Below are 19,874 nucleotides of genomic sequence, written 5' to 3'. Positions count from 1 at the left end.
TATTAGACCAGGGATTTATAAGGACGAGTAGTTCGCCATGGGGAGCCCCGATCCTTTTTGTGAAGAAGAAGGAAGGGTCACATCGGATGTGTATAGATTACCAGGAGTTGAATAAGGTAACGGTGAAGAACCGTAACCCACTCCCGAGGATTGACGATCTCTTTGACCATCTTCAGGGAGCATCTTGGTTTTCCAAGATTTATTTACGATCAGGCTACCATTAGATAAGAGGCGGAGACGAGGATGTGCAGAAGACAACACTTCAGACTCGCTATGGCAACTATGAGTTCATGGTGATTCCATTTGGGCTCACCAATGCTCCTGCCGCGTTCATGGATTTCATGAACCGAGTATGAAGATCGATGCTGGATCGGTTTGTGATAGTTTTCATTGATGATATCTTGTTTATTCCAAGATGCAGGGGCAACATGAGGAACACTTGCGAGAGGTGTTGGATACCCTAAGGAGGGAGAGATTGTACGCCAAGTTCTCCAAGTGCGAGTTCTGGTTGTGTAAGGTGCAGTTTCTGGGGCACCTTGTCAACCAGAACGGTATTCTGGGTGATCCGACCAAGGTGGAGGCCGTGATGAGATGGGAGGTTCTGAAGTCTCAATCCGAGATTCGGAGCTTCCTCAGTTTAGCAGGATATTATCAAAGATTCATCCAAGATTTCTCCAAGATCGCGGTTCTACTGACCCAACTGACCAAGAAGTTGGTGACATTCTGCTGGGGGCGTGAGCAGCAGGCAACGTTCGAGACTTTGAGGCAGAGGTTTTGCGAGGCGCCAATCTTAGCCCTGCCAGAGGGCGTTGAGGATTTTATAATGTATTGTGATGCGTCCATATCGGGTTTGGGCGCAGTGTTGATGCAGAGAGGGCACGTCATCGCCTACGCCTCGAGGCAGTTGAAGCCTCACGAGGAGAATTACTCGAAGCACTACTTGGGGTTGGGGGAGGTTGTTTTTGCCCTCAATATTTGACGACACTACCTTTATGGGGTCCGTTGTACCATTTACACGGATCACAAGAGTTTGAGGTACTTGACGGACCAGCCAAATCTAAACATGAGACAACGACGATTGTTAGATGTCGTGAAGGATTACGATTGTGAGATCCTCGACCACTCGGGGAAGGCCAATGTTGTGGCCGATTCACTTAGTAGTAGGGCATTTGCAACCCCGATCAGAGACATCTGCCTGAGGATGACAGTAGTGACCCCGCTTTTGGAGCGGATTCGGGAGGCCCAACAAGAGGCTATGAAGGAGGAACACCGGAAGAGTGAGCGTATCATGGGTCAGATTTCCTACTTCGACTATGATAGCCGCGGGCTGTTGACACTCCACCGCAGAGTGTGGGTTTCGTACGCGGGTGGTGTGCGCCAAATCCTGATGTAGGAGGTGCACAAATCCATATTTTCCATCCATCTTGGGGTGACAAAGATGTATAGAGATCTTCGTCCTGATTATTGGTGACCCTGTATGAAATGGGATGTAGCCCGGTATGTCGAGAGGTGCTTGACCTGCAGGAAGGTCAAGGCTGAACACCAAAGACCTCATAGCAAGACGCAACTATTGGATATCCCTGTGTGGAAATGGGAGGATATTACTATGGATTTCTTCATGAAGCTTCCCAGGACTGCACGATGAGTGGATTCAATTTAGGTCATCGTGGATCGGTTGACCAAGAGTGCCCATTTCATTCCGATTCAGGAGAGAATTTCGGCCGAGAAGCTAGCTGACATCTTTTTTAAATGAACCACCTTAATATTTTTGAATAAAATTTAAAATTTATTTTTTAAGTTATATAACTTAAAATTTGTGACCCACCTAAAAATTTTTAAATGAACCACCTTAATAGTTTTTACAAAGAAAAAATATATAAATCATATTTTTAAAGCCCACATTCTATATTTTCATAGCCCAATATCTTTTTAAGATATAATTCAATTTTCATAGCTCAATACATGTTAAACTAAAAAATAATACTTCCTCCGTCCCAAAACAATAGTCCACAGACAAAAAACACACAGTTTAAGAAAACATTAATTACTATTAACTTTATTAAATGAAATGACAGTCTTACCCTTATGTTGCATTTAATTCTATGGTTGTTATATTTAATTTTATGGTAATTTAACTAATAATGAGGGATATTATGGTAAAAGACATATTTATTTTTAGAAGTAGACAATTATTTTGGGACAAACCAAAAAAGAAACATGGACTATTAATATGGGACGGAGGGAGTAATAACAAATGTGAACCACGAATTAGCAATGTCGTTTCATAACACATAACGCTTCAACCCTTCACAGTCGTCGATCCAGTATTGCCTATGGGCTGTTGCAACTGTCGATAAGTTATATTCTACTTTATTAACTTTGTAAGCATTAAATAAAATATATAGAAGTTCTATAGTCAATTCCATGAGCAGTTAATTCATCGTGGACCACAATTGTGAATTAATGATAGTAATTTAGTTCAGTGTAGGCAGTAAGTTTAATTGTATTGGATCTTTTTTTTTTTTAATTATTTTTTGTTAATATTTATTATATAAGCATTAAAGCTATTGAATGTTTGTTAATTATTAATAATGATTTTTTTTTTCATCTTTTTTTTATTGTTGGATAATTCCATAATATTTTTTTTATTGTTTCAAACTTTCAATATTATAAATGATTAGTAATGATATAAGTGTTAAGAATATATCTGGATATCATCAGCACAATTGTACGATTTTTTTGCTACATTTAGGCCGGATTACCGTATTACTTAAAAATAAAAAATAAAAAATAAATAACGATATCATTTTGTCTGGTTATACTACATCAGGTGAGATGTATTCTGACTCGATCAATTCGAGGCCATCATCTTGAGTTCATGTTGAGGTGCTATCCAGGTGTTTGCTAAAAGTCCCAAGTGAAAATTTCAGTTATTTCAACCAATTTCCGTTGCCCAACTTGAACCATGGACTGGAGACGACGACTCGCCAATCTAAGCAGAGGAGTGAGTTGGATCGTGGCAATAGGATCCCTCTTAGTTGGTACATTCTCTATTTTGATGATGGTTAGAAGAGGTAGAATCTCAAATCTTTATGATGCTCAATCGAGTTCTTGTCAGTTTCCAGCAATCTACAACTTTGGAGATTCGAATTCAGATACAGGAGCTGTATCTGCTGTATTTGGCCGCGTTCATCCTCCTTTTGGGATGACCTATTTTCATAAACCTTCTGGCAGGTACTCCGATGGGCGTCTAATCATCGATTTCTTAGGTAAATTTATTGAAATTTTTTACTTAAATGGTTAAATTTTAGATCTTTCTGTTAGTTTCTCAATACTTGGAGTCGATTTAGATTTACTTTGTTTGATCTTCATCTGTGGTTGATTTCGAAGCTTTGGTTGAATCTTGAGTTGACTCTTTAAGATTTAGTATTTGACCAAATTTTCCGATACTGGAAAAAGTTTAGTATGAATTGGGCATTATAGCTTCTACTTTAAAGTTGGATACTAAATAAGAATCTGAGTTAATTTATATTATTTTGTTTAATCTCTATGTGGGGTTGATATAAAGATTCATTTTTTTAAAAGTTATGGTTAGATTTTGAGTAATCAAACTTTTCATAAAGATATTCAAAGGCTTGAATTATGTTTCTATATGTGGATATCTGCAGCTGAACGATTAGGTTTACCATACTTAAGTGCATATTTGGACTCCATCGGAACAAATTTTCAACATGGGGCTAATTTTGCTGCTAGTGGGTCCACCATTCAGCCTGCAGATGCTTTGATGCTAAATCGGACTTTTAACCCTCTCACTCTTAATGTACAACTTTCACAGTTTGAACAATTCAAAGATAGATCTACCGATTTGTATCGTGAAGGTAGAATATTAACCTGTCACTGTCACTGTCACTGTCACTGTTATAATGTTGATTCATTTTAGGGTCTGACAGTAAAGATGGTTTTCCACGGCCCGAGGATTATAAGCGGGCCCTTTACATATTTGACATAGGACAAAATGATCTTCATGCTGGGATTACATCAATGAAGGAAGAGCAAGTGAAGACATATATCCCTACCATAATCAATGAGTTTGTTTCAGTCGTAGAGGTATGGATAGAGGATCAATTTGGTTATATTTTGTTGATGATAGGCTAAATGGGTAAATTTTATAATTATTTAGACTCTATACAATCAAAAAATCATAATTATAATAAGTTTATATGTTGTTATTATTATAGAAACTTTATCAACAAGGAGCAAGAACATTTTGGATTCACAATACGGGTCCAATCGGATGCCTACCTTTTTTTGTGAAAAACTATCCACCAACTCCCGAAAACACGGACCAAATCGGATGTGTAAGGTCATACAATAATGTAGCACAAGAATTCAACAAAAACCTCAAAGATAAAGTTTCACAACTCCAAAAACAACTTCAAGATACATCGTTTGTGTATGTTGACATGTATTCGGTCAAATATTCTCTCATAAGTCAAGCAAACAAACATGGTAAGCAAAATTTTCCTACTTTTAGTGATCCAAGGCCAGAAAGGACCTTACCAGATAGTGGGCCAGGCCGATCCTGATCCACTATCTTTTTACCATTTTACCCTTTTGAATATGCATAAAAAGGTAATATTTTTGCAGGCTTTACGGATCCTCTAGGGCAATGCATAGGGCAAGATGGGGATTTTAGTAGAGGTTGTGCGAACCCGTTAGAATATATTAGTTGGGATGGAGTACATTATACAGAAGCAGGTAACAAATGGATTGCTAATCGGCTTCAAGATGGCTCTTTTTCTGCTCCAAAGCTTCCCCTCATGAAAGCATGTGAAGCCTTTTTGGGGTCCTAATACTCATTGTCTTTGATTCTTTGGCCATGGGATTTTAGATTGTATATTGAAATTGGTTTTATGATAGTTTAAGATAATTATTGTGACGTTTTTTTTGGAGAAAAGTAGCTGGATATATAGCATTAATGTACTTTGTCGTTTTTTTAAGTAGTATATTGAACTATAGTGAGACTTTTTTTTGAAAAAAAGTAAACAAAAAAGTTATCGACTCTGCTGGGGATCGAACCCAGAATCTCTGGTTCCGTAGACCAGCGCCTTATCCATTGGGCCACAGAGTCACTTTTGATTTTTACAGTGATTTACCACATATATAAATATCAATATACAAATATATAAATAAATTACTTTTGTTTTGGTTTGGTATGAATATGATACGCTTCAACCTTCAAGCTCCAACTCAATTAATCCGTTTCACAATTTCACCACACAGCAGTTAGGCCAACCGTTGGGTTGGTTTAATTAAAATTTTTAACTACCATCATTGTAATTTTATTATAAACTGCATTTTTTTTACCCATCAAAGCGTAAATTGCATAGACAACACATATTTTGAGCTTATTTATTATTTATGACTCATATTCACAAAAATAAATAAATAAATAAATAAAATACAGATAGATTATGGTACACACATAAATATACGTCTTAAGATTTATAATTTTATTTTGCAACGCTTTAGGGTTGGCAATGTTTCTAGATTTTTTTTTGGAACCGGTGAATAAATATATATAAAATAAAAGAAACGCAACTCTAGCAAGTTACTAGAGAGGGAGAAATACAAAACATATATACAAAGACAACTTAAGTACAAAAAAAAGGATCAATACACCAAATATTCCAGTCCATTTTTCTCCCGGTTGTTCCTCGGAATTTGATCCAATTGAATACCAAGGACTGTATCATGTCAGTTGGTTTAGTCGGTTTAGAAGGTGATATTCGCTGGTTGTTAAATATTCTATTGTTTCTGTGGTTTAGAAGGACTGTATCATTTCAGTTGGTTTAGTCGGTTTAGAAGGTGATATTCGTTGGTTGTTAAATATTCTATTGTTTCTGTGGTTTAGAAGGACTGTATCATGTCAGTCGGTTTAGAAGGTGATATTCGGCGGTTGCAGGCTAGTCCTGATGGTGGGCAACCCGGGCGACCACCCAGGGCCTACGACTCTAGAGGGCCCAAATTTTTTAGAATATGTAATATATTTATACATGTAATTTTTATTTATCTGCATATTTGTGTAGAGACCAAAATTAGATCAACTTATAAACTGAGATTAGCCTAAAAAAGTAACAAAAAATATGTTGCTTTGTTTGCAATTGTTGAACGTGTAGTAGGAAAGTCTAAGGAAGAAAGCGGGAATGTGGGAAATATCCGATTAGGACACCAGATAATCAATCGACGCCTTCAGAATTGTATCGACAAAATCGTCTCTATTAGTCTTTGTTTATTGTCTTACAATCAACACTTTACATAATCGCTAACGGCTGTTTAGTAATTACCAATTCCTCTTCTGCTTGATTGCTTCTTTCTCGATTCGACGATTCTAAAATCCAAATCTCTATATCACTGAGTTGTTGTCTCTTTTTTGGTCTCGAATGTTGGATAACTATCGATTGGAGAGTCTGAGTCTAGAATGTAGACACCGACGCGCGATTGTCAAACTCAAACAAACATATTGGGCTGACCATTGCTACTTGCGAGTTGCGACTGTGAGTTGTGACACAGGCACACACAAATGGACGTCAGGTAAACAACTTTTAGTTACTGATTCTTCTTTCGCATTCTAATTTCTAGACTTCTAGGTTATATTTTAGTTTATGATTTTTGTTTATTTTCTTTGTATATCATATTTCCGAAGTTGTATATTCAGAGTTAGTGAAAATCAATGCTCTTTGTTTCAGAAATCGGAATTTTCACTCAATTAGGTATTAATTTTGTATATTCTAATTTTGTTTCTGAATCTTCTTTGTATATCAAATTTTAGTTTTTTTCTTTGAATGTATATCGGATAATGTTCCAAATTTAACCTTAAAATCGTTATCTAATACTCGTTGAGAAAGTGGGTTCAAAAGTATAAAAACAATTAGATTTCAAGCTCCTCAAATAGAAATTGCTTTTCAAAAATTAAGTAAACATGTGAAGGCCCAAAAATCAAAAAGTGAAGTTGAATGTTTAATACTTTTTTTTCTAAAGATAATGTCTTCAATGTGGATTCGAATGAACTTTTTGCAGAATTAAAGTGTTGAAAATGACCTTAGCTAATAATGTAGTTTCTGCTATTGAAATTTTGGAGTTTGTTAAAGTTATTGATTGTTACCCAAATACCTTTATTGCATATAGTATTTTGTTAACCATTCATGCCACTGTTGCATCTGCAGAGAGAAGTTTTTCAAAGTTGAAGTTATTAAAGAATTATTTAATATTGTCGATGTCGCAAGAAATGTTAAATGGTTAGGCAATATCATGTATAGAGAAAGCTATGTTAGATACAATTGATCTTGATAGTATTATTAATGATTTTGCATCTAAAAAGGCTATAAGAAATATTTTTCTTTAAATTATTTGTTTTTGTAATGTTGTGACCATATTTGTGTTTTTTTATTAATAACGAATTTTGTAAATTTTATAATGATTTGTTTATTTTGAATTATTTTTATTATATTTATGACTTCAGGGGGCCCATTTTTTGTTTTCGCCTTGGGCCCGTTGTATCTGTGGACCGGCCCTGGACAGTTGTTAAATATTCTATTGTTTCTTTCTTTCCATATACTCCACAGGGTGCCATAGATAATGGCTTGAAGGATACGTCTTTCTTTGGGCAATTCCCCCAGCCTGCAGCAAAATCAATAACTTCCGTTATTGTATTGAATTGATAAGCTTGTAAACCACACCACTTAAATATCCACTCCAACACCATACTAGCGAACCGACATTGAACTTTACCACATTCCTCCTCATGGTTACAATATTTGCAAGCTGTGGAATCAAGATACACCCTCCTTCATTGCAAAGCCATAACAGATGGAAATCTGCCTAAAATGGCCCTCCAAACGAAAAATGAAACTTTATTAGGAACCTCTTTTAAACAATTTAACTTAGGTAAGTCTATAGGGGTATTTTGGTCAACTCTTCGTCGTACTAAATTAACCAGGTATTTCCCATCCGAGGCTAAGTTGCATCTCCATTCTATGTTATCCCCGTTAACTGTTTTTTAAGAGAATTTCAGATATAGGAATGCCAAATTTAGTCAATTCCTTTTTTACCCCCGAAATATTTTCCATGGCCCTGCTATATATTTGTTCGCATAGTACTTATCTGGTTTAGAATGAAGCCCGTGATGTTATTTTTCCTATTTTTATTACTTACCCATCCATGGAAAAAGCTGGTATTCTCATCACCATCTATCGCCCAATGAATTCTTGATTTTTGTTTAAGATCAAGACTAATCAATTTTTCGAGTTTAGCGATTTTTTTGAAAACATCACGCCTTTATGCTTTCTAGATGAGTTGTACTTTCGGAACCAACTGATATAAAAGAATTAGTGGTGGCTGGAAATGGTTATTTAAAACAACTTACGCGTATTTATAAAAATACCTATTAGATTTTCCGGTGTTAAAACGGAATTCTATAAAAAAAAAATATATATATATATATATATATATATATATATATATATATATATATATATATATATATATATATATATATATATATATATTTGGATTATTAGGGGTTTAAAGATAAAAATGGCTTTGGTTAAGTTGAAAACCAGATGCCTTGTATACCGTAAGGAAAGTGAAATTTCCGCTTATTTTTCTTGATTTATCCGCTTAAATAAAAATGTTTTTTTGATTTTTATACCATTCATTTAAAGTGAATAGAAAGAATCTTGACAAGGGGTATAATGCTAAACTTTTTTTTTTCTAAGTTGATGGATAAAATCATAAATGAAAATTAATAATCAACTACAAAAACATAAAAAAGGTTTCTTTTACTATTGGAATGACTTATTGGTAGGATCAACAATATAGCAATTAATATTCTACTAAATGTTTATTTGAGTTTTCATGTTTTGTAGAATTGATCATTTCTATCTAGTAATTTTAATTTCTATTCCTTTTTATTACATTTAATCTTTAGAACTTTATTAAAGTGTCGACCACTCTTTAAATTTGTTGGAATCTTTACAAGATCAATTTTTTTGGGGTTTAATGAGTTAGTTAGAAAGGGTGATGACTATTAAAAATGATGGTGGGCTTGGTGTCTGTAGTATTTGATGGTGGGCTTGGTGTCTGTAGTATTTTTTTTTCTTCCCTGAATCATGTTTTTTTGATTCAAAGTGGAAGGAGGTTCTTTCATCATGGAGACTCTCTTTTGTAAGATTAAGGTCTTGATCTTGATCACTTTTGTAAGATGAAGGTGAGTAATAGGCGGAGTACCAAGATTTGGATTGATACTTAGCTTGGGAACATACCATTTAAGTTGCAATTTTCTAAGGTCTTTGTTTCAGGCCTTAGAAAAATTGCAATATCTTATCGGCTTGATATCATACTGTTAAGACTTATGGAGTCATGAACAAATTGACAAGTCCCTAAGAGCTAAATGGCCATAAATGTAACTTGGCAATTAACAATTAAATTGAATTGCTGAGTAAACCTCACTATCACCAACTCTCATGTGAAAAATGAAAGACTCTCATGTGAAAAATGAAATTTGTTTCGGCAGAAAAACAACATTAAATGTATGAGAATTATTTCAAGCTACACATATTTTCAAGGAGGCTATTTTCTTCTTTGGTAGACAATTTACAAATGTCAAATGGTGGGTATTCACTTTTCACATTAGAGTGAATTATTGTTACGCCTCACAACATATATATATATATATATATATATATATATATATATATATATATATATATATATATATATGTGTGTGTGTGTGTGTGTGTGTGTTGTAAGTAGAAATAGCAGAGAGCACAACACAACGATCATATATACACAAAAAAGAAATAGTGAGGTTGTATTTTATTTTCGGCAGTTACAATACGAGTGATACCTTACAGTGAGCGACCAGATTACAAGTGCAATTTTAGCCTTGTATGATTGTAATTTTCTTTGGTGTTAATAAAATCCCCTCTCTCTTGTTCACTCGTGGATGTAGGTCAGATTAGACCGAACCGCGTTAAATATCGTGTTCAATTTCGTTTGCAATTTTTCAGTAGTCTTTATTCCGCGAGTGTTACCGAAATCGTTAATCGTTTTGTTCGAAGTGCTTAACTTGTTTGTTATATTCCTAACAAACTAGTATCAGAGTTATGGTTGAAGATGGGAAAGTTAAGATCGAAAAATTCAATGGTCCAGATTTCGGTTTTTGGAGAATGCAAATCGAAGATTATCTCTACCAGAAGAAGTTACACCAACCTTTGTCCAAAGACAAACCCGAAGCGATGACGCAGGAGGAGTGGGACTTATTAGATCGGTAGGCACTTGGAGTGATAAGGTTATCATTGGCAAAGAATATATCTTACAATATTGTCAATGTGAAGACAACCTACAATCTGATAAATGCGTTGTCTAATATGTACGAAAAACCTTCAACGGCAAATAAGGTTTTCTTGATCCGGCAACTTGTAAATCTGAAGATGAAGGAGGGTAGCTCAGTGACAGACCACGTGAACGAACTCAACTCAATAATATCAAGATTGATATCTGCTGATATTGGACTTGAAGATGAAGTCATGGCGTTGCTACTATTATCATCGTTACCCGATAGTTGGTCTGGCACGATGAGGCCGTTAGCAGTTCAGCCGAAGGTGCCAAGCTATCATTCGAAGGTATTCGCGATTTAATCCTTGGTGATGATGTGCGTAGAAGGAGTGCCGGAGAAGCTTCCAGTAGTCTTCTAACTACTGAAGGCAGAGGAAGAAAGACCAACAGAAGAGGTGGTGATAGAGGAAGATCGAAGTCAAGAAAGAGAGGTCAGTCGAAGAACAGGAAAGATATTACCTATTGGAACTGTAATGAGAAAGGTCATTTCAGAAATCAGTGCCCAAAGCCTTTGGCAGACAAAGGCAAGAAGGAAGTAAATACGACAACAGATTTTGAAGATGATGCGCTCATTTGTTGTGTCGAAAACTCAATTGAATCCTGGATCATGGATTCTGGTGCGTCATTTCATGTTAGTCATTCCAACGAAGTAATGCATAATTTCAAGCAGTACAAAAGGAAAGTCAGATTAGCAGATAACAAGAGTCTGGATATTACTGGAGTTGGGGATGTGGTCCTCATGACAACCTTGGGTACGAAGTGGACTTTGAAGAATGTCAAGTTCATTCTAGAATTGAAGAAGATGTTAATATCTGAGGGGGTAGCTTGATGATGAAGGTCATTGATGACATGCCTAGGGCAGCACGACAGAAGCACGAGCTAGGCACGCCAACCGGGCCCAGCCCAGCAGGCTTAGCGTCCGCTGGCGCCCTGGAAGCGGAATGCACATGCTAAAGGCTAGCGCACACCAACAGGGCCCAACCCAACAAGCTTAGCATCCGCTGGCGCCCCTGGGAGCGGAATGCACAGGCGAAAGGCTCGCACCCGCCAAGGGACGCTCCCGGCTCCGAGACAAAAGATACGGTCAAGAGACAAGCAGGAGGATCAAACCATTACCGTCAGAGCCAATAAGGGCGCCCTAACGGTTGAAGGCGCATGACTCTCCAATCAGCGCCCCTGATCCTGTCTCCCCAAAAAGCGATCGTGTCTGGTACGGATCATGCAAGGGAGCTAGGTATAAAAGGATACGCTCTCAGACCTATGAGGTAAGCTCTCTGGACTCTCTAAGAGCGCACACCCAAAGATCCTAAACACTCTCTAACTTGACCGTCAGAGCGTTCTTCCGGGAGCTCTTCCCGGAAAATGGCTGACGGCCTCCTTTCTTTGTGATCGTGCAGAGGCAGCAGAGAATCCAAGTGAACAATATCGATCGAGCCAAGCCAGGGTCGCATCATTTGGCGCCATCCGTTTGTGAGATTAAGAACACAAACTAAAAGCACGAAAGTGATAAGTGAATGGTGTCCAACGGCAGTGAGGGACAACAGGCTAGTCCCATACGTCTGATGGCAGCGTTGGACGAAACACCGCCGTCTACAGCGGTCAGCAGGGCCGCTACAGGAGAAGGAAGCTCAACGGTAACCACTGAAGGTGCCCCACAACCGCCAGTTCACCAGCCAAGAACAACTCCAGTGGGGCCATTTCCAACAACGTCCTTTCAGATGCCACCGTTCTTCATGCCGCCATTGCAACAAACACAACCGGTTCACTCAACAATGCTTCCACCAGGCCATGTTTTCAACATCCCGCCGTTGTTTACAGCCACACCGTCGTACCAGGTGACGAGCGGACAGAGTTCAATGCTTTCAGTGCCACCGTTGGCGCAAACCATGATAGCTCATACACCACCTGTCTATTCACTGGCCGGTACATGGACCGGACCAACCATCATCGCCAACAATAACTTACAACAAACAACAACGGTTAGCCCTATGACCTCTATACACCCTTTCCCCTCTCGTTACTCCCTCCAACTACCATTCCAGCCATACCCCTTTTACGGACCAAGCCCTGGTTATCACATGCCGCCACCATATGGCTTAAATACACAATACCAGTAGCCGAGAGTGTCCACCACCCCAGGCCACAAATGCCTTTCCCGTAGTGTGACGTCTCCATTTGTCAAAGAATTGTTGGACTACGAAATACCAAACATAGCCAAACTACCGACGCTCAAGACATATAACGGAACCACTGACCCAGATAGCCACATCGACACATATGAATGGACAATGACGTCATTAAAGCATGATGAGAGGTTTTGGTGCACGTATTTCCCAACTACACTCGATGGCAACGCCGACACATGGTTCAAGACGCTACGACCGGGCAGCATTTCCAATTTTGCCCAGCTTAAGTATCTTTTTCTCACCAACTTTATGCAATTACGCAAGTACAATGGAGACTCTCATTCAATCATAGGCTGTAAGCAAAAGGAGGGTGAAACTGTACGGGAATACTTCACAAGGTTCATAAACACCACGTTAGACATACCCTGATGACCCGAAGGAAAATATTGCCTAGCCTCCACCTATTCACAAAATAAATACTCTTATAAATATAACTCTCGAGACTAGACTCAACCTGCCATTGGCACCCTTAGAAAGGTAAACGACTATTTTACCCTCCCCTCTTGTCACAAGGACTCTATTGACAACCAAACCCTAAAAGTCAACAAAAGTCAACGGTCCCACTTTGACCCTACTCGCCGAGTGCACCCTGATGACTCGGCGAGTTCTCATATGTCCTTTAACCCCTTTGTCCCGCTTGACACGCCGAGTCCCTCCCTATACTCGACGAGCCATACCAGCCATGAATCGCGGGGCCACCCCGACTCAACTCGCCAAGTCTCAAGAACAACTCGGCGAGTACCGTCTTGAACTTCAGTCCTCTAACTCTGTCCTGACTCACTGAGTCATCCCCCAACCCGACGAGTCTACTCGCTGAACAATTTACGTGAAACCCTAACCCTACTCGCCGAGTCTCAAGAGCAACTCGGCAAGTTCATGCCATGCACAAACTCTATTGACCTCCTGAGGTCAGATCTGTTTCCCCAAACCATAGATCTGGCCTCCCCAAGCATGAATGTCACGTAAAGTTCGAAACTTGATGCTTGTATAACCACAACAAGGCATCAAAAGGAGATTTGGTCCCAAAAATGACAACCTAAGTTCAATAACCCCAAACTAACCCATAAAGCTCCAAGGGTTAAGATCTCTGGACCTCTTTGAGTCCAGATCCAAGGCACAAACTCGAAGAGGGACCATTTGCTCCACATAATCACTCTCCAGAGGGGCTTAGAAAACCCTAACTCTAAAGATCAACACTAAAACTGAAGGAGGTTCGAACTATTACCTCAAAATGAAGTCTCTAAGCTCTGGATCTGCTTGAATCGCACCTCATCCTTGCTCTTGTCACCTTCTTCTTGCTAAACCAAGGATACAAGGATCAAAAAGGGTCTTCTTCTCTCTCACAGCGATTTAGCTCTCTTAGGGTTCTCTCAAGGGACTGGTAGCCGCAATGGGAGGCTATAAGTGCCCTTAAATAGGCTCCAAACCCAGGGAATTAGGGTTTCATTAAACAGCGTGGACTCATCGAGTCCACTAATGGACTCGCCGAGTCCGGACGCAAACCCGGATAAACATCCGCGACTCTACTCGGCGAGTCTAGGCTCCAACTCGCCAAGTTCCTCCACAAATTCCAAAATAAATAAATAAATTAATATACCTGGAAATTCAAGATGTTACACATGGGTGTAGTGAGAAGACTCACCTTAATCTGCTGAACACAATAGCTGCTCGCCTAACAATCTGAAACCTCACACTAAACAATAATACAAATAACCCTAAATTAGAATTATAATTCCACCTAATCAAAGAGTCCAAACACTTTAGCCCAAGCCCTTCCATGGTGGCCCAAAAGTCTTTCCTTTACTAATGGGCCTAGGATCCAAGATAAAAGTTATTAATGGGCCTCATGGCCCAACAAGCCCAACCAATACAACCATGGCCCAAAAAAATAACAGTCCACTAGACTCTAAATGGGACCATGACCAAAACAGAATAAGGCCCAATAAGCTTGCGAGCCCACACAAAGCCCAACCCCATCTGAGGTGTGTACGCCCAACGTACCACTCCAATATGCTTAGCGTACTGAGCCCCTTGGCTGTAAACGCAGCGTACATGATATTACGCCCGGCGTACGAGCTGATTATGCACCAACGGCCATTAAGTGCTTAATGCTTGAGATTTCAACGTTAAATTTCATATCTGTGTCCATTAAGATGTCTTAGGGCATAAAGTTGGCAACTTTATGCCCTTGCATGCCATAAGGGTCCCCAATACTCTATACTTCCCATTAAGACCTCATTTAAGACTTCAAGCTCATGCATGGAATCAAAATAACCTTCAAGATGGCACCTTTATGCATCTAACATGCTCAAAGAGCTTAGATCTAACCATCCTAGTCTCTGGAGTTGCTCAACTCACAAGAGAGGGTCCAATAACCAAAAGGGACTTCATAACAAAACCCTAGCTCAAACTAACAAAAGAGATGACAAGTTTATGACTTTATACCTCTCGAAGTTCCTTAAGATGAACTAGATGCAGGATCTAGAAGCTCAATGACACCTAAGACTTGCTCACCACCTTCTCCTTCAAGGATCACACTCTCACGAAAATCTGGGGTTAAGGGACGAAATGAGGCTATAGAGGCTGATTAGGATTTGGTACAAATGATATAAGGTTGCTTACATAGGGTGCAAGTCCAAGGATTAGGGTTTTAGATATCTAACATGTAGGCTCTGCGTACCTGCTCGTACGCCCAACGTATGAGCCTCAGCCACCCGATGCGCATCTCTCATGTACGCTAAGCGTACCAAATGTACGCCCAGCGTACGGAAAGGTCCTTTTGCCAAAAAAATACAAGGAGATAGACAATGGAATGCCTGGATTGGAGTGTTACAACTCTCCCCGACTTGAACTAGACTTTGTCCTCGAAGTCCACAATCGTAAATAGATCCGAGTAATGCTCCCGCATCTCGTCCTCTGGCTCCCAAGTCCATTTGGAGCCCTTCTGGTGCTGCCACTGCACCTTTACTAGCTTGACCACCTTGTTACGAAGAGCTTTAGTTTTTCTATCCAAAACTGAAATGGGCTTCTTCACATAATTCAGACTCCTATCCACCTGAATATCATCCAGAGAAATAACAACAGCCTCATCTGCAACAAACTTCTGGAGCTGAGACACATGCAAGGTGTTAAGGATCTGACCAAGCTCGTCCGGAAGATCCAACTGATAAGCAACCCTTCCAATTCGGGCATAAATCCTGAAAGGACCAATGAATCGGGGCCTTAGCTTGTCCCTCTTCCGAAACCGAATGGCACCCTTCCAAGGTGACACCTTTAGCAACACAAAATCACCCACTTGGAACTCGAGATCTGATCGAAGCCGGTCAACATAGCACTTTTGGAGGCTCCGCACAACCCTCAGTCTATCACACATCTGCTGAATCAACTTAGTGGTGTTAAGCACCACTTCGGTACTTCCCATGACTCGATGCCCAACTTCACACCCAACTAACTAGAGTCCTACACCTCCGACCATACAACATCTCAAACGGGGGTCAGTCAATACTAGCATGATAATTATTGTTGTATGAGAATTCTGCTAGTATAAGGCAAGTATCCCAACGCCCTCTGAAATCCAATACACATGCTCGAAGCATATACTCGAGTGTCTGAATTGTCCGCTCGCTTTGAACATCTGTCTGGGGGTGGTAAGTGTTGGGTTTTGAGCAATCTAACACTTCCTAAGTGTGCATGCAACCCTAATAAACCTTGGATCTATGTTTGTCTAAATACATGCAAAATAATAATTTTCCAAGGTTTATAACCTATCTAACATGGCATGGGGAACATTTCAACATAAAAGAGTTAGAAGAGATTACATACCTTTTTGATGAGTTTGGTTCTTGAGGAGTTTGACGGCCAAGCACCAATAGTGTGAATGCCTCAAATGGAATCACAAAACACCACAAACTCTTGGAAAACTTTGAAAGAGTATACACACTTGTATATTTCGGCCACACACAAGCTCACACACACTAGTTCACTAGTTACCATTTCATGCTCCAAAAGCATGCTTATATAGTGTGCATGGTTAGGGTGAAACCCTAATAACCCATGTCTTTTCCTTTCCAAGGATCCATGGGTTAAAAGCTCCATGGATCATCCATGGACTTCCATATAAGCCTAGCCCATTAACAAATGAGTGTTATCCCACACCATATAAAACAAATAGCCCATAATCTAATTAGTCTTCCTTTTAATCTCTAAATTAATTCATAATTAATTTAAGACTAAAACTAATTAAATAACATAACCTCATATTAATATATTATAACTTATAATATAGTAATAAACATATGTGTATAACTCCCATAAAATTATCCATAAATAGTTCGGGTGAGATGCAACCCAAATGGACCATGCCGGGTCGGGTCAAGTATATACCAAATAAGTTATGGACTTAGACACCTTATCCAACAGACTCCCACTTGGATAAGTCTAATAACTGTATTTTCCTATATAACTTCAGGAACCAACCAGCAATCGTAGCTCTCAAAAACTCCGTTGAACTATGAAGTGCCATTTTAAGACAAGTGATCATATAATCCTCTGTTCTCATGATATCAGCCGGACAAACACATGGAACTATGTCTTGCTTATTGTCTGGCAGTTGTTTCTCGATTTCCGATTTGTTTGACAAAGAACTTCACTGAACACATCGGTTTAGTTCTGACCGGGCCCGGTACATGGGTCAACACAAAATCATCGAGGGGCCCAGATATCGCTTCTATTTCTAGAAGGAATAGATAAACTTCGACTGATATGCTTGTTCTACTACTTATTGAATTGTACACAAAGGCACGTTTTATGACATCAAGTTACTGATGCGTTTACGTGCAATCAATGCACAACCAACTCATAGGTAACAACTCATATCTCTAGGTTTAAAGATTTATATGATATTATCGTCTCACGATCACTCGAGATAAATTCCATGAAGTGATACAAGTGAGCGTGGGTTTATACCAATACTCATAACTTATGAGTACTCATGAATGTTGCAGCAACCATTGCCATGTCTAAACACTTTTAGCCATCTACAAACCCAATTCATGACAATCTTGATTCATACCTACTTCCGACGTATGATCGATTGTGGAGGTTTGAATAAATTAATTATTCTGGAAGTCAAAACATGCAAAACTGAAACAATAGTAAATAATTGACAATGACAGTAACACTTTACTCATAAATAAATCACAAATTTTATTCATCATCAAACGTCGATTACATTTTACAAGTTTCAGAAAAACTATCTAATCTGTAAAACTAATATCGTCTCTCAGCCCGATGCTCCTCGCATGCTGAAAATGCTTAACCCTCGTCAGTCCCTTCGTAAGGGGATCTGCAGGATTCTCATCCGACGATATCCTCCTTGTCACGAGGAGTCCTTCTTCAATCTTGTGTCTTATGAAGTGATATTTTCTGTCAATGTGTCGGGATCTGCCATGATCTCTTGGTTCCTTGGCTAAGGCAACCGCACTATTGTTGTCACAGAAAATCTCCATAGGTTCCTTAATAGCTGGTACAACTCCAAGGTCTCCGATGAAGTTCTTTAGCCATATCGCCTCCTTCGCTGCTTCACTCGCTGCTATATACTCTGATTCACAAGTTGAATCAGCCACCATCTCCTGTTTGGAACTCTTCCAAGAAATTGCCCCTCCATTTAAGGTAAAGATCCAGCCCGACTGAGAGCGGAAGTTATCCCTATCAGTCTGAAAACTAGCATCACTATACCCTAATACTCTCAAGTCATCACTCCCACCAAGGGTAAGGATCCAATCCTTAGTCCTCCGCAGGTACTTGAGAATGTTCTTTACCGCGGTCCAATGAGCCTTGCCAGGGTTCCCCTGATACCTGCTGACCATGCTCAAAGAAAAGACCACATCAGGGCGGGTACAAGTCATAGCATACATGATCGAGCCAACAGTGGAAGCATACGGTAGTTGGCTCATCTCAGCTATTTCTGCCTCTGTACTCGGACTCTGAGTCTTACTCAGTTTGGCATTGCTTTGGATTGGTAAATCTCCTTTCTTGGAATTATCCATGTTGAACCTTTTCAACACCTTATCCAAGTAGGTACTCTGACTAAGTCCAATTAGTCTTTTACTCCTTTCTCTTAATATCCTTATCCCTAGGATATAGGCAGCCTCCCCTAGGTCCTTCATAGCAAAGCACTTCCCAAGCCAGGACTTGACCTCCTGCAAGGTTGGGATGTCATTTCCTATAAGTAGTATGTCATCCACATACAGTACCAAGAAGCTAACTATACTCCCACTAGCTCTGACATACATGCAAGACTCATCTTCACTTCTCGAGAAACCAAACTCTTTGACCTTCTCATCAAAACAAAGATTCCAGCTACGAGATGCTTGTTTTAATCCATAAATGGACTTCTTAAGCTTGCATACTCTATTTGGGTACTCTGCACTGACAAAACCCTCTGGCTGATTCATGTACACATCCTCAGCCAACTTTCCATTAAGGAAAGCGGTTTTGACATCCATTTTCCATATTTCATAATCATGAAATGCAGCAATGGCTAGCATAACCCTAATAGACTTAATCTTTGCTACCGGCGAGAAGGTTTCATCATAATCAATACCTTGAGTTTGAGTAAAACCCTTCGCAACCAGTCGAGCCTTATAAGTATGCACTTTTCCTTCCATGTCGGTCTTCTTCTTGAAGATCCATTTGCACCCGACTGTTTTACGGCCTGGTACATTGTCAACCAAGTTCCAAACTTGATTGTCATACATGGACTGTATCTCGCTGTCCATAGCCTCCTTCCATTTAGCAGACTCCGGGCCTGCCATGGCTTCCTTAACACTGCTAGGTTCATCCAAATTTACCAGTGTACTATCACTGATAAACGTATCACCCTCTGTAGTAATATGAAAGCCATAATAAAATGAAGGTGTGTTCCTAGCCCGTGTGGAACGCCTCGGAGGTACAGACATGTCAACTTGCTCAACAGGAGTTTCCTCCTCAGGTTGATTGCTAGTGTCTGAGGTTCCTTCACCAGTTGCTTCTTGAATTTCCTCAAGATCAATTTGCCTCCCACTGTCTCCTTGGCTTATAAATTCTCTCTCACGAAAGACCCCTCTTCTTGCTACAAAGACCACATTCTCACTGGGTCTGTAGAAGAGGTAACCGAAGGATTTCTGTGGGTAGCCGATGAAAATACACATTTCACTTCGGGGTTCGAGCTTATCATGAGTCTCACGCCTCACGAAAGCCTCGCAACCCCAAATCTTGATGTGGTCTAAATTGGGAACCTTCCCAGTCCAC

The 19,874-nt window shown here is 39.4% G+C and overlaps 1 protein-coding gene, 1 long non-coding RNA gene and 1 other non-coding gene across 4 annotated transcripts; 2 read left to right on the top strand and 1 right to left on the bottom strand.

Annotated features, from left to right (window-relative positions):
- Positions 1-2,818: 2,818 nt before the first annotated feature.
- Positions 2,819-4,983, top strand: LOC145069010 (GDSL esterase/lipase At3g27950-like). Of its 2 annotated transcripts, none has more exons than XM_079015981.1 (5): positions 2,819-3,269; positions 3,669-3,878; positions 3,956-4,107; positions 4,239-4,509; positions 4,648-4,983. In XM_079015981.1, the coding sequence occupies exons 1-5, from the start codon at positions 2,966-2,968 to the stop codon at positions 4,851-4,853; spliced, it is 1,143 nt and encodes a 380-aa protein (XP_078872107.1). In that variant the 5' UTR covers positions 2,819-2,965; the 3' UTR covers positions 4,854-4,983. The 2 variants fall into 2 exon arrangements, with proteins under 2 accessions (XP_078872107.1, XP_078872106.1); XM_079015980.1 differs by having other exon boundaries at positions 2,820-3,269; positions 3,941-4,107.
- Positions 4,984-5,058: 75 nt separating this feature from the next.
- On the bottom strand, positions 5,059-5,131 carry TRNAR-ACG (transfer RNA arginine (anticodon ACG)). Its single transcript has one exon. It is a non-coding gene; the product is annotated as a tRNA-Arg (tRNA).
- A 1,076-nt stretch (positions 5,132-6,207) lies between these two features.
- LOC145069011 (uncharacterized) lies at positions 6,208-7,507 on the top strand. The gene is made up of 2 exons (XR_013689213.1): positions 6,208-6,594; positions 7,227-7,507. It is a non-coding gene; the product is annotated as an uncharacterized LOC145069011 (long non-coding RNA).
- Positions 7,508-19,874: the final 12,367 nt, after the last annotated feature.

The sequence above is a fragment of the Lactuca serriola genome, chromosome 8, assembly GCF_051521515.1.
Source record: "Lactuca serriola cultivar US96UC23 chromosome 8, Lser_US96UC23_V15, whole genome shotgun sequence".
Lineage (NCBI taxonomy): Eukaryota > Viridiplantae > Streptophyta > Magnoliopsida > Asterales > Asteraceae > Lactuca > Lactuca serriola.
The sequence above is the reverse complement of the archived record's forward strand: the minus strand, read 5'-3'. Positions and strand labels throughout refer to the sequence as shown.

Coding starts and splice junctions, on each gene's coding strand:
- LOC145069010 (XM_079015980.1), top strand. CDS start 2,966: ATGGACTGGAGACGACGACTCGCCAATCTAAGCAGAGGAGTGAGTTGG. Junction 4,108..4,238: donor AGTTTGTTTCAGTCGTAGAG/GTATGGATAGAG, acceptor TTATTATTATAG/AAACTTTATCAACAAGGAGC. Junction 4,510..4,647: donor AAGTCAAGCAAACAAACATG/GTAAGCAAAATT, acceptor ATATTTTTGCAG/GCTTTACGGATCCTCTAGGG.